Source organism: Rissa tridactyla, chromosome 6, assembly GCF_028500815.1.
Source record: "Rissa tridactyla isolate bRisTri1 chromosome 6, bRisTri1.patW.cur.20221130, whole genome shotgun sequence".
Classification (NCBI taxonomy): domain Eukaryota; kingdom Metazoa; phylum Chordata; class Aves; order Charadriiformes; family Laridae; genus Rissa; species Rissa tridactyla.
In genome coordinates, this window is record NC_071471.1 from 61834292 (window position 1) to 61848522 (window position 14231).

The 14231-nt window shown below is 41.4% G+C and overlaps 1 protein-coding gene across 2 annotated transcripts; it reads right to left on the minus strand.

The window, feature by feature from the left end:
- Positions 1 to 3463: 3463 nt before the first annotated feature.
- SMNDC1 (survival motor neuron domain containing 1) lies at positions 3464 to 13763 on the minus strand. 2 transcript variants are annotated; one of them, XM_054204588.1, is made up of 6 exons: positions 13595 to 13763; positions 12741 to 12860; positions 8802 to 8944; positions 7241 to 7402; positions 5978 to 6131; positions 3464 to 5259 (listed from the first exon to the last, which is right to left on the minus strand). In XM_054204588.1, the coding sequence occupies exons 2-6, from the start codon at positions 12858 to 12860 to the stop codon at positions 5122 to 5124; spliced, it is 717 nt and encodes a 238-aa protein (XP_054060563.1). In that variant the 5' UTR covers positions 13595 to 13763; the 3' UTR covers positions 3464 to 5121. The 2 variants fall into 2 exon arrangements, with proteins under 2 accessions (XP_054060563.1, XP_054060564.1); XM_054204589.1 differs by lacking the exon at positions 13595 to 13763 and adding an exon at positions 13186 to 13485.
- Positions 13764 to 14231: the final 468 nt, after the last annotated feature.

Below are 14231 nucleotides of genomic sequence, written 5' to 3' on the forward strand. Positions count from 1 at the left end.
CTTTAGCAAGTCATTCAATGTCGTGGTGTGGAGTCTGGGTGCTGCAGTCATGCGCTGAAGCTACATTTTAAGACGGTGTTTACTCAGAGGGAACAAAGTGCTGCAGAGGACTGATGTTGGTCAGGGTGGCCCTGGCCAGTGCTTTTAAGGCCGTGAAAGATTTTCATGTACTGGAAATGTGGTGGTTCGGAGAAGCTGGGCAGAGAGGGATGTTGAGGAAGTGGCTCTGAGCAGACGCAATAATGCTCATCTCACCTTGGGGAACGCTCCCAGGTTGGGTTTTTTTTGCAGTAAGGTCCTCTGGGGTGTTTTGTCTTACAGACCTGCCTGTAGCGTGCATGGGGCTGGAGGACACCGGCATTTCTTGTTGCCTTCCCGCAAGCAGCAGCTCTAGCGTGCCTCCTCCACGAGGTGATAGCTACGGGGGTAGTGTGAGAGGAGACAGGTTGAGCGTTCATCTGTTCCCTACCCCATCATGATTCCCACTGAGAGAAGCGCTAGCGAGCTGGAAAGCCATGCGCATCACTCTGTGCGTGTGCACTCAGCTTGGGGTCAAGTTCACCCCTTCTGTAAGGTCTCATCACCATCATGAACGTTGCAGCAGGGCTTGTGTTTCAGCAAGGATTAATTTTGAACTTGAGGGACATAGCAGCAAAACAGGGTAAACCATCACAGGAACGTAAAGCATTTTATGGTAGTTGTAACATTGCGGTTGCTCATCAGAATGTACACGGACCTAGTTTGTAACTTGACTTGGGCTACTGGAGCTCTAGCTAGTGCTGAGTTTAGCCAAGGCTAGGAAATTCTTTCCATTTAACCCCTTTTCAAAAATACTTGTCTCAAAACAATGAATTGTTTGGGATCTCTTCCTGGAAGGCTTGATTGGGCAATACAAAAAGCTCTTTCCTCTCCTGGAGTGATGGACAACTGTACAAAATAGTATTCGTTGCCCTAGGGAATACCTGTTCAGCCGGTCTGCTAAAAATGTAAAGTTTAAAACTTAGCATCACTTGTATTCCTCACAGAGAACTTCTCTTTGGGAAGTAACATCACCTTTGAGTCCAGGTAAGAGTGAGATGTTTTCTGTCAGCATCTATCATGGGAAAATTTTGCACTTCCGTACAGACCAAGGAATCCTTGCGAGGCGAGTTCAGCACAGAAAGGTAATGGCTTTACAAAAGGAAATAATGGGTTTCTGTGCCGCAGAGCCATCTGCTCAAGGCCAGAATTTTGATGTGTGAGTGAAGTTGCTTCATTAGGCTGTACGTTAACAGGTCGCTTGGGTATGTGGCACGGATGTTTAACATAGTCCTGGTGCAAACATCCCTCCTTATTTTACAGTCTAAAAGTGAAGCTTTTCAGAGCGCAGATAATGATTGGGCAAACTGCCGTGCAAAGAGCAGCACCAGCTGCAAGGCAGCAAGTGGTACTTCTGGGTCTGGCCCAGGAACATCTTCCATGATCCCAGGCTGAGCGTAACTGTTGTGAGACATGAAAGCGGTGATGGTTTCACAAAATATTGCCTCAGTGCTGGTTCCGGTGAGTGGGATGTCAATGGGAAGTATGGAAGTTTGCTATCTTTTTGAGGTTTTCTGTAAATATCTCCAGTGTGGAACTGCAGTCTCCTAAGTTGAAGTCCCTTATTGTACTTAGAAACGTCTGAGATCAAGCATCTACAGAAATAAGTGACACAACGCTCTCACTCTGGCGTACGGGAAAGCAAAAGAGGAATGGATTCCCATGACCATGGAAACTTAAAAGTTGCTACTCTTAAGACACTTCTAAATATTTAAACTGACTGGAGCAGTCCCAGATCTGTGAGTCAGATTTGTGCTGTTTTAACTTCCCCACTAGATTACAATTTATACAAGATTGAGGCTGTAATAGATAAACCGTTTCCTGTAGTAACTTACATTTAAGAGGAAACACACGTCCCGTGCTGCTCGTCTTGCACAGTATCCTGAGATACAAGGAACAAATCTGTGTTCTACAACAAATATCTTTTCCATGATGTCTCTAGCTTAGTGGGTTTGCACACTTTACTTCTACGCTTTTAACTTTTCCTCTGTCATTTCAGTATTTCTAAGTACTGTCTGCTTTATAGTAGCATTTGCCAGCACTGGGGTAGGTACTTATTCTGCCCGGAAGTCAACGCAGACCATGAGTTCTGAAAAATCAGGTTTCTTACTGTTTAGAGCAGCTAATAAAACTGGGAAATAAATTATATTTAAAAAAAAAAAAAGCAAACAAATACCAAAACACTTTCAGCCACGCATTTTGGGACACTTCAGCGTTTGTAAAATAAGGCACTTGTTTGTTTTGGCAACTACCAGCATTGCTTAACTCATGATTTATTTTTTCTACGTGATTTCTCTCAAGACACTTTACCAAGGCAGTGTTCCAAAGCCAGGCTACACATGAACCAGCCCCATCCTGCAGCGGAGGAAATAGCATTAAAAAAAAAAATAAAAATCAAGTGCCAGAAGGAAGGGCTGTATGGCCAACATGGCAGTTTTGGTGGTCTCTTAAATTTAAACAAGTTGTCTTCAACCTGTTCCCTCTCCTGTGGATCAGCCCACCCCAGTGCTATCCCTGTGTCACCAACTAGTCCAGGTAAGGCATTTTTAGTGTACCAAAGGTTCCTTTCAGCAGCATTTCTTTGCAGCACTCAGCAGAAGCTTATCAGGCAGACGGATTTTAAGAGGCAACTAACAACTTACTCAAAGGAAATGCTGCTTTTCCTACATAAAGGCAGTACAACCATGTACTAGTTCTACTACTTAATTTTTTTAAAGGCTCAACATGAGACCAGCTAGTTGTAACTTGGGCTGGACTGTCCATTCCTCACCCGTTGAGTGCTGATGATTCAAGTATTAAGTTCTTTTCAGGATGAGTGAATAAACAGTCCTGTGATAGACTATTATTTATTGTATTTATTATACCAAGAGTTGAGCCAGTAAAAGTGCGTGTCAGGTATGGTTTAAGTCTCTTTCTCCCAAGCCTTTTAAAAGCTTCATCAGGTGGAGTTAAGAAAAGTCTTGCATGGCTTCCTGAAAACTCCAGTTCTGCCTAGTTCAGTGCATTCCTGTTCTAATGTTTCTGCTGCTCTTGGGTAGTGAAAGGGATACAGTACCTCAGTGACCTTCCTCAACAGCTGGCTGTCAGTGTCACAAACTATCACCTATTTGATGGCTGTAGGGTGCAGGCTGTAGTATAGGCTCCCTTTTTAAAAAGCAGTGAGGTCTTCCATCAGATTATATTATGGTAAAATAGAGTTTTCCTATGCAAAAGAAAATTTACTCTGCCTGCCACCAGTGAAGATAAGGAAATAGTGACATCTGCTTCATCTTGCAGTGAGCGTGAAACATGTTTGATTCACTTTTGATTATTATATTCTGAACTTCCCCCTTTCCTGATCATTTACTGTCCCCCCCACCATGTACACTTCACATGGTCAAATATATCCAGCAGATTTTAAACACTTTATTTAATAAAAGTTAAACATACAAAACTGAAATTAACACACTTTGTATTCATAAAAATCACCTTCTCCCATTATAGGGAGAACCTCTTTCTATGTATGGATTCTAAACTACCAGTTGTAGAGTTTAGCTTGAGTTGTGACTCAGGTAACTGATGGACGTTTCCACCAATCAGTGCATCAACAATTGCTGACGTGACCTGATCTAATTAACAAATTACAAAATGAGCTACATTAACATAATATACAGGGAAATAATGGTCAGGGTTAATGGACAAGAAACACCCTTTAATTATTTAATGGGGGAAACAGCTGATGTACTCTTGTCCACTAACTCAGCCCTAGATTTTACAAAAATAATATCTACATTGTATACAGGGCTACCCATTAACATCTTTAAACACATTACGGGTTCAGAGATGGCACCACTACCGTAAGTGAGAGACAAGTAACAGAGGAAAGCAAGTCACACAGAAAACACAAGAAAGCGAGAGCTTTTACACGTGGTTTCCTGAATGAAATTGAAGGGGCTCAGCAGCACTGTACTACAGCTGAAGTTACAATGAACACAAGGGCCAGTCAGTTATTTAAGGACAGACACTTCAGGCTAGCCTTTACTCACAACTGCCTAAGCGGGGTCTGGGCATTCGTATCCGCTGTGCTGCAGTTTGACCAGGCTGGATGGAGCAGGCCCAGGCACAAGCCTTTGCTGCCTGTGACCATACCAGCAAACCCACAAGATCTACCCCAGGGGAGATGACGGCTCCTTTCCGAAGCACAGCCCCACACGTTCTCCAGCTCTCTGATGCTTGGGGAGCGGGGGGGTGGGTGTTTTTAAGTACAGTTCTCTACTTTGAAACTGGAGTTTAAATACCTCGTCCTATGGTTTTCTGGTTACATTTCAATAACCTTTCAATAACCTCCTATTAAAATTTGATGAGTATTCAAAAAGAAAAAAACAGTATCTCCTCTGCTTAACTTTAGTGCAGGAAGTTCAGACTGGAATTAAAGTCAGATTTATTGTTTCTAGCACATGAATCATCATTAGTAATAAAGATCCTATCGGCCCTGTTCTGCCCTCATTTACAGCTGTACAGATCGATCTTCAGTGGATTTGTGAAGGAGTAATTTACAACTTCCTTAGCAATTCCATGTGACATATAAGCTACAATGGAGTCGAGTTCTCTCTCCCAGAGCTGCAGCGGCTCTGTAATGCTGAGCTTGTCACTGAGACAGCACAGCACTGTGACGACAGAAATGAGGGAGGCTGTTAAGGTGCCATTTTTATACCACCACTTTTCTTAAGGGGGAAAAAAAACCCGAACTTCACTACTAGTATGAATAGAAGATTCCAGAGATCAAAGCTGCAGATAACTACTGCTTCCAGAGTAACAGGTAACAGCTGTTCATGAAAGCATTTATCTGCAGAATGTATTTTAATGCAACTACAAAAAGTTTAATGATTAGGGGGGTCAAATCAATGGCTGGATATTTAAGGCTCGTATCAGCTGAAGCCAAAGTAACAGTGACAAAATGGACTATTCTCTATGTGCCAACAAATAATTTACTTTTAGAAAAATATAATGATAAAAAGATAAGTGTAAAGCCCTGCAGAGATGAAGTTCCACCTTTTTCCTCTGTTACTGAGGCATCAAATGCCTGACATTATATTTAGAGGTATCTTGATATTGTGTCATAGGTTTGTCTGCAATTCCACATGTTCCAACTCCAACCTTGCCAGTTACGCTCTCAGGGGAAGCAAAAATACTCCTCTTTACCTGCAAATTAAACAGAAAACACCATTTCTGAATAATTACTATCTGGCTCTTAAAAAAACCACAAGCAATCATTACCTTTTGAAGTGTTTCAGTATTCTCAACTTCTTACTTTATAGACAGGCATGCTTTCTAAAGGCTAGCTCATCTGTGACATGTTATCAGCAGGTGAGATAACAGAGCTGGGAAACCTCCTGGCACCTCAGTACTGGATGTGATCATGGTACTCAGGACCTTGGTTCAGGCCAGTAATGATTAAAATTCACCTCTCATAAGATGATCGCTATTAAGACTGAAGTTTTACCACTTGGTCAAGCCATGATAAAAATTAAGTAAGGTTTTAAAATGTCCTTACTACCTTTTTTGCAGTATGCTTGTTATTCCAGGGCAATTACTTAGCACTGTCTGCCAGGTCATAAACACAGCCAGAAGTCAGGCTTGGAGGTTTAGACAGCCCTCAGGTTCCAAGCTCCAAACAAACACAACCTGGCAACTGACAGTGAGCCCAGATTTCCCAGCTAAGCTCTTAAGAGCGCTCCTCCAAAATCATCCGGTATAAAACCAGGCCTTTTAACTGTACAAAATACCAGTGGGGCACTTCAGAATCCCAAAGATGAACCCCTTTTAAATCCCTTTAAAAACCACTTCCTCCTCTCTCCCAAAGTACCACACAGAATTCTATGCTCTGTTGTTATTCACATACTGACAAAAGCAAACAAACCTGGCCTTTTTTGTTTTTAGAATAGGCTCTGTTGTTAAACTGTTGCCACTTGACTTTCTGGTCCTCTCGTTCTTGTTCAAGTTCTTTAATTCTCTGAGCTTTTTTCAAAGCTTTCTTCTTTTTATACTCTCGTTGCTGAGCTATCATCTCTTTTCTGGAAAGAAGGAAAAAAGACATTTTATGTTTGTGCCTTTTCATGTAAGAAACTAAAACCCCTGTAAGACAGACACGCACAATAGTTTTCTATAAGTGAATGACAGAAAACAAAACTTCTAAGTATTCTCCACTTCTAGGAAAAAAAAAAAAATCAAGTCTTTCCATGCTTATTTTGTATATTTGGGCATAACAACCACCAGCACCACCTGATTAAGACCATGCCAAATGCAACGACCCACAGGATTGCATGTAATTAATTTATGAAACTGAAAATGCACTTATCAGTGTTTCTGTATTTCAGAAACATCTAGGTTTTGGAAAATTTAAATAGCCCATTTGAGTGAAAAACAAACTTTTCTGGAGGTCTGCAGGACTCTCATGCTACCAAGACAGGGATGGAAGAAAAAGAATGAAGACAAGTTACTTCACTACAGATACAGAAGTTGAAGGAGTCAATCTATGCCACGGTGCAGCACCCCTCAGAACAATCTCTTGGGGAAGGGATCATTGCTTATAGCAAACTATGAAATTGTACTGCCTTTTTTCCCCAAAAAAAAAATGTTTAATGTTAAAAATACCTTTCTATGTTAGACACAGCAGGATACTGAGTAAAGCACATCTCCCCAGCAATGGGGTCAACACAGCTATCCTAACACAAGGATGGGGCTGAGGCAGAAGTCCTTCGTACTGGTAAGTATACTCCATTGTGAGCCAGACCACAGATCTGAGTAGAGCCCGCACTAGATCTGGGCTGAAACTTGTAGGCTCTCTGCTTTCAAAGAGTACTAACCTTTTTTTTTTTTTTTTAAAATCTACTGCTTACATACTCGATACCTTGAGATAGTATAATCAGAGTAAAACCAAGTCTATTGTGTTATCTTGCCAGGATATGTAACACACATCATACCAGTCACAATAATCTACCAAACATTATATGCTAGCCTGATTTAAGATCCTTTTTCAAGCAAATGTGAAGATATTAAAGATATGTAAAGTTTAAAAAAAAAAAAAAAGAAGAGATACTATTTGATTAACCAATTTTTATAGCTGCGGGAAAAAAAAATAACAACAAAGCAGCTTTCAGACTTCTGCCTGTGTATTACTTACTTGGACATGGGTTTGTTGCCACTGTCCTCTTTTGCTTTTCTTCCCTCTTCCACAGGCTTGAGGTTGAACAGAGGTGTAACTTCAGCATTGCCATATCCAGCAAATGTGACCGCAGCTGTTCCATTCTCCTCATCTATTTCTTCAATCTCAGCTTCATAACACCTGTAAAGATATCATGGCTGTAAGCATGTGAGTAAAGCTTTAATACTCAGCCCTTCAACACCTACACTGTCAGCCAGCTAATGGCATTAAGTAAAAAAATGGCCAATACTGGCCTTCATTTTCAGGGACAATAGACAAATCAAACCAAGAGATTATTTCCTTAAGGTCAAAGGGACACAAGTACAAAGACTAGAATCTGCTGCATCTGACCTTTAGCATAAAAAAGCAGTGGCCTCACAGTTATCAAGACTAATGATTAATGCTGGGGCCAACCTAATCAGAAATCCTGATCTTGTTTCTATTTCTGGCAGGTCATGGGACTGAAAAAAAAAAAGAGACCCAGGAAAATACTGCATTCACAGAACACAGCTTTCACTGAATTCACTGAGGAGTTTTGGAAAATGTCAGCTCACAGAGCAAAGCTTTGGTCCCATTTTTCACCATATGAAAAAGAATTAAGAAAACCTGAAGCTTTCAAAATATTCACCCTTCAACACTTACAAAGTTAAAAGTTTTCTTATTTATTTAAAATAGCAATTTTGAAGTTTTAGGAGAAATCAGTCCATTTCATACTTATGTGTATGAAACATTTTAGTCAACCAAACTGACCTCATAATGGGAAAGAGAAAAAAAAAAAGACAACTGATATCATTGCCAAAAGTATTTAAAATAATTGAGTCTAAATTCAGAGCAAAAGGATACATCTAAAGCAAAAAGGGGAAGAAAATGAGATGTTTCACAGACAGTATTCCACTTAGCATTTACCAAATTAATCTCTTGTGCAATTTTAGCAGGCCAACAACATCTTCAGTTGAGCTAAATGAAAATACACAGAAACCCAAACTGCATGAGGTAAAAAATATTGATCTCTGGCTAGCCCTTCATGAAACACTGATCACAGGTTGATTAATTCTATAGTTACATTAGACAGCTAGTTATTTCATGGACAAAACCCAGCATTTCCAATTAAAAATTAATTTCCAATTAGTGGCATAAACTGAGATACAGCAAGGATTTTTCTTGATAGTAATCAATTACATACATAATGCAATGACAAATTATGAATTATACATCCTAAAACCTTTATGAAAGACTGCTCCGACAGATCAATTCATTAAAGTCTGCCATTTATTACATCAGCAAATGGTAATTTACCAAAGCTACCCTACTTTTATAAGGTTAGTGACAAACAGGGCATTTCTAGAAAATGACCCCACATCTCTTTGCCTTCTATCTAAAATATTGACCTTTATTAAAGAGAGTACAGTAATAGCTAATATCATATTTATTTCCTGATTTGTTTGTGCTTTGAGTCACCACAGGGGCAGTTCAAACTGAATGAAAGTCTCTTACCATTGAACTATTTCATGTAACTGTTAGAGAAGTTTTCTACACTTACTGTCCGTCCTCACTCCATATTGCCATACACCTATCCCCAACCTTCCAGGAGTGACTGGGCAGAGCAGAAGCAGAACTGTCAGAACTTGCAAGAGTTTCCGAAGGTTGTGTTGAAAGGAGATCTTTGGTTAATTCTATGACTTCCTACAAAAGACAAAAAACCCACAAGGAATAATTTTTCAATCTCCATTACCATGCATATTTTAACCCCAAGTTTACTGATTTGGTTTTTTTGAAGTTACTGTGTTAAATTCATAGCTGATGTAAAGTGGACTAAGTTTGTTTTGGTTTTTTTAATCATTTAACTAAACTCACTCATTGCCAACGTAGATAAAAAGATGTACGGTCCTCACTGTATTGCAGTAAAGTTGCCCATGCCCTCCTCAAAATGTCAAAAAGTAGACCATTATTTTTATAGCATTTCTTTCTAGATGAATTGTTTATCCATAGGCACAATAACACAGCTAGACAGTCTCAAGAAAAAACAAAAAATCAACAGTGTGACTCTACACCTGGTTGCACATGATGTTGGTTATTGACAAAAAAAAAAAAACAAAACAAACCACACACCATGTGGCAGAGCAAGTATTCAGCAGAACAGTGCTCTAAAGACATAACGTGAAAGGATATAATGCTTCTGTTCTCTCTCTAGCTGGCAGTTTCTTCCATCGCTTCCCATTTGAGGCTGGCTGGCTATATTATATATAGTAATCTCTAAAACACACAACTACAAGTATAATTGCAGCATTTCTAAGTCATGAAATATTTTTTCAGTTTACTCAAATACGTGGATTAGCTAAACTGAAGCACCCTGGGTGGAAGAATGCCTTCCAAGACTGCCATTCTGTAAAGTCCTCTCATTTATAGAAAAGTCCTATAGAAAGCACTCAGGTGCATAATGAAGAAATTTATTACCTTAAGTCATTTTAATGCAAGTTTCTGGTTTTTTTCTCTAAATTCTCTGACCCCAGGTCAGGCCTTCCCTTGCTTATCCAACAAGACAAATAACAAAATAACAATTTTTTCCAGTTCCTTTAAATATTATTTGTTCACAGACAGAAGCATGCAAAAGCCCCTCCCCAGTTTCCTGTTAATGTTGTATTCTTATTCTGTGCAATCAAGACCATTGGTTTTCACTACTGTTAAAAAGGAGCCAGAACCTAAAAGGCCATTTACTTTCTGTATACAGCAAAGCAACTCTGCAGCCCTTAAAGGAGAGAAATTCTTCAGTTCTTTTGAGTATCTCAGCACGAACCATTGTCACTCTCCTAACTAACAGTAAATATTTAAATTAGGGGAGAGTTACAGGTAAACTGAGGCTCAGTGGAGCCTGAACTCTCCTCATGGTCTCACATCCTAGTTCAGCTGTGGGCGTACAAAGACTAACTCAGGAAAAAGCAGTAAAAGCTGTTCTTCATTCCTTAAGAACCTAAAGGATCATAAGCAGTTCCCAAATAAGTTAAAATAATATAAATTTACATGCTTTTTTATCTTATGAACTATGCAACAGGCATAAATGGCCTAACAGTTTGTTTCTATTGCAGCTGTTAATGTCTGAATTTCCAACACGTTCCTAACAAAAGTTCTGCTCTTTGTTTTAGAGGAGCTGCTAGTTAGTAAGTGCAACAGTAAGCACAATCAGTAGCAACTGTAAGCACAGAAACATGCTTACAATTACTTCTACCTACTTTGCTCTGCATTTTCCATAATACTACAGATGAACCACAACAGATTTTGATTATCTAAATACCTAATTTGAGAGCACGCCGCAGAACATACAGCATTAACCTAATTTTCCCTCCCAGATACAAAATCCTCAACATATAGATAGCTATATTCTGCAAATCCAAGAGGCATCATGGTTTGAAGTAGGTATCTTATCTCAGCAGGTCAAATACAATACATCAGGCATAAGCTACCTGAATATGAGCGTTTCAGCTATTTAAGCTACCAGTAATACCAAACTGGTGACTTACTCTTGCCACATTCATAGATGGCTTATTGTAGAACTCAAATGTGCGTAGTTTCAGACAAGTCTACCAAGGATTCTTTGAATTTTATAAAGTCACTTACATACCAGACTATAAATAGCAAACTTTTGGTAAAAATCTTCATCTGATATCCACGCGTGTGCTAAGCACACAAGACAAAAATGTTAATTTTATTGCAACCCATGAGATAGTTCCAAAGAAGTCTTAAACAGAACAGCTCATTCAAAGAAAATTTCTGAGCACGAGTGAGACTCCCACAGCAGCTCAGTACAGCCAAATGGGCTGAACAGCATGGCTTGCTGCCACGTCCCCATGACACGAAGGTGTGACCCGCAGAGAATACTAGTTAAGAGTTTGCCAAGACTCTTCCTGACCAACTGGTCTTTACAAAGACAGACAGAGCTCTACACTCCAGAACACGAGGCCCACAGATATCATCTCCAATTACAGAAGATGACGGCTGCCATCAATTCTACTTGATACAAAAGGTAAGTCTGGTCCTTGGGTGCACAGACACTGTCCTAGAAGCTCTTCAGTGAAACAAAAAGTTAAAAGCTAAAGATTTTTTCTAATGTTTATTTTAACCTTGTTACTCAGGAATAAGCTAAGTACACCAAATGCACTAGTGCACCACGATATTCACGATAGAAAAAAAATGTTTCAATTACATAGTAGCAATCTTTTGAACATTTAGTTGGGACACTGAGGCATCGAACCCATTTTTTCAGTTGTTAGGTTGGCAATATATTAAGTCTGCAAAACATTATGTCATTTTCAAGGCGGAACATATGGATAGCAAACCTTTTGGGGACGAAAGTGTAAAGATCTTCCCCATTCTGTGCAGAAAGCTTTTATAAAAAAGTTTGCAAGTTGTCCTTTCACATCAATGATCTCTGCATATCAAAGCCGAGGTCGTGTTGGTATCGGAAATATCATCCCATATGGGTTTTGCTGTGCATTTTAAAAATATAAAAATATACACATGCTTTTAACAGTGTACAACGAAGGACATTAAGATGATCTACAAAGTGCCTTGTGGGCACAAAGCCTCTGTAATTTAAAAGGAATTCTAAAGATCACTGATTTGAGGCACTAATCATACTGTGGTTGAAGCATCATTTTCATTGCTGTTATTTCCATACAGAACAGTGGTTACTGAATCTTGTACTGGGTAGTTTGATATATTTTTAGATCTGATAGCAATCCACAACAGAAATGAAGCAGCATCTTGCACTCTCATGATAAAATTTAACAGCCCTGCTTTTTTTTATATGCGCAAGAATCTGAAAGACCACTTAACTTAAAATTAGGCTGGTGGTCAAAAATGCCCTCAGGACCAAAAATGTTTTTTAGCTCTTAAGGACACGGTATGCTCTCAGATGTTTAAAAAAATGCAGGTGGCAAATGAAGACAACGACTCTTTTCCTTTCTTATAGGAAAACCTTAACACAATCAAGGCTTAGATGTACAAGGAATACTGAACTGCACTCTAAAGCTTTTATCATTGCAAATGCATGCAAAGAATAAACAGATTCTGGATCAAATTATTTTGACAACTCAAAAATAAGCAGAAAGGCATAATGTTAAGACTAGTCCTCACACTTCAGCATAGTAAAAGCAACAAAAAAATTGTTTTCTGAGAAACCTTTTTAAAGAAAAAGGGATAGTAAAGACAGCACTGACATATTTTTCATCACTCTGGCTAAAGTTGTTAACAGAAAAGTTTGCTATATAAATTAGTTTATTTTTGTTACCAATCTACAAAACAGGTTTAAAATAAGACACACTGTGTTTTTTCAAACCAACCCTACCATTACTTTCTTTTCACGTAATTTGATACAATTATAAACCCACCAAGTATATATATTTGTTGCAATGCAAATATTTATGAGATTAAACACTTGCTAAAGACCCTAAAGTTTCAGCTACTTATATCCTCAAGTTCTCACCTGTAAGTCTTTCTTCAGTTTTAGTAAATCTTCATTTTCTGCATTCCCAGATAAGGCAGCCTCAACTTGCTGAAGCTGAGCTTTGTAGCTAGCCAACTGCTTAGCAAGGTCTTCTGACATCTGCAAGAAACACACGCCCACACAAACACATCAAAACAACAGGGTTGCTGCTTTTTAATCACATCTTGTGGTGCAAGTGAAGTGATGCTGGTAAATAACTAACATGAAAAGCTATTACTAAATTATTAAAAAAACATCTCAGGTTCAGTGATGCACTATTTGACAATAAATACCCAACTCACCTTAATTTTTGTACTGTTCAACTATACCCAAGCAATTTCTAAAAAAGAAAGCTTAAACACGTGCCCATGTGCGTGCACTGGGAAAACACGTAACTTACAGTATGCAAAGAGCAAAGTCTTTAGGCAACCTCGAAATTACCCACATCTTTAGAAAACTGCCACACACTACAGTTTTCTCCCTCTGGTCGCCACAAGCCACAGCCTGTGCTTGTTTACAGCAGCCAAATCCCCCGCGGCACCGGGGACCCGGCCCCTCCCGGGGTGCTCCGGGAAGCCACCCCCCGGTCCAGGGGCTGCCGCCGGTGAGCCCGGCCCAGGGCCACCCGCTCCTTGTCGGATCCAGCCGGGCGATTCCGGGAACGGCGAGGAAGAGGGGGCCGGGGCCGAGCCCGAGCCCGAGCCCGTGAGGAAGGGCCCGCGCCGGCGGACAGGCCCAGGCCCAGGCCTAGGCCTAAGCCAAGGCCTAGCCCAGGCTCCCTCGAAGCGGGAAGGAGGAAGCCACCGGGCGGCAGAGGGGAGGCGCGGGGGAGGCGGTCAGCCGCCGGTTCTCACCTTGGCGGGCGTGCGGGGCGGGGGGCGAGCGGGTGTCACCGCTCCGGGTCCCGTCGGGCCGCGGCCGCTCCCGTCTCCTTCGCCTCAGGCCGGGGGAAGGGGCGGGGCACGGGCCCAGCGCGCGCCGGCGCTCGCGAGAGCTCCCCGACGGTCACATGGTACCGGCGCCTCAGCCGCCTCGGGTCACGTGCGATCCGCTTCCCGCCTCGCGAGACCACGAGCGGTGGGGCTGGGGGGGCGGGCCGGGCCGCGGGGATGACAGTCCCGGCGGTCCCCTCGCCCCCCGGCGAGTCAGGAGAGCTCGGCAGCACCGCAGGGAAACGACCGGGGCCCTCCCTGCTGCGGCTCCGCGGGGCGGGGCGGGGCGGAGCGGGGCCGGAGCTGGCCTGTCGCGCTGCTGCCGCTGCCCTGAGGGGGTTGACATCAGCAGAATAGAAATGTTCCACTTCTGGGCTCTTTGTTCACAAGAGGAGTGATGTCAAAGCTCGATATCTGACCGCTGGCTGCTACAGGGGACCACAGGGTACCTGAGACCGCGTGTGCCCTCGCTTGCATCTTTGTTATTGACAATATCACAGAACCATAGAATGGTTCGGGTTGGAAGGGACCTTAAAGGCCGTCTAGTTCCGACCCCCCT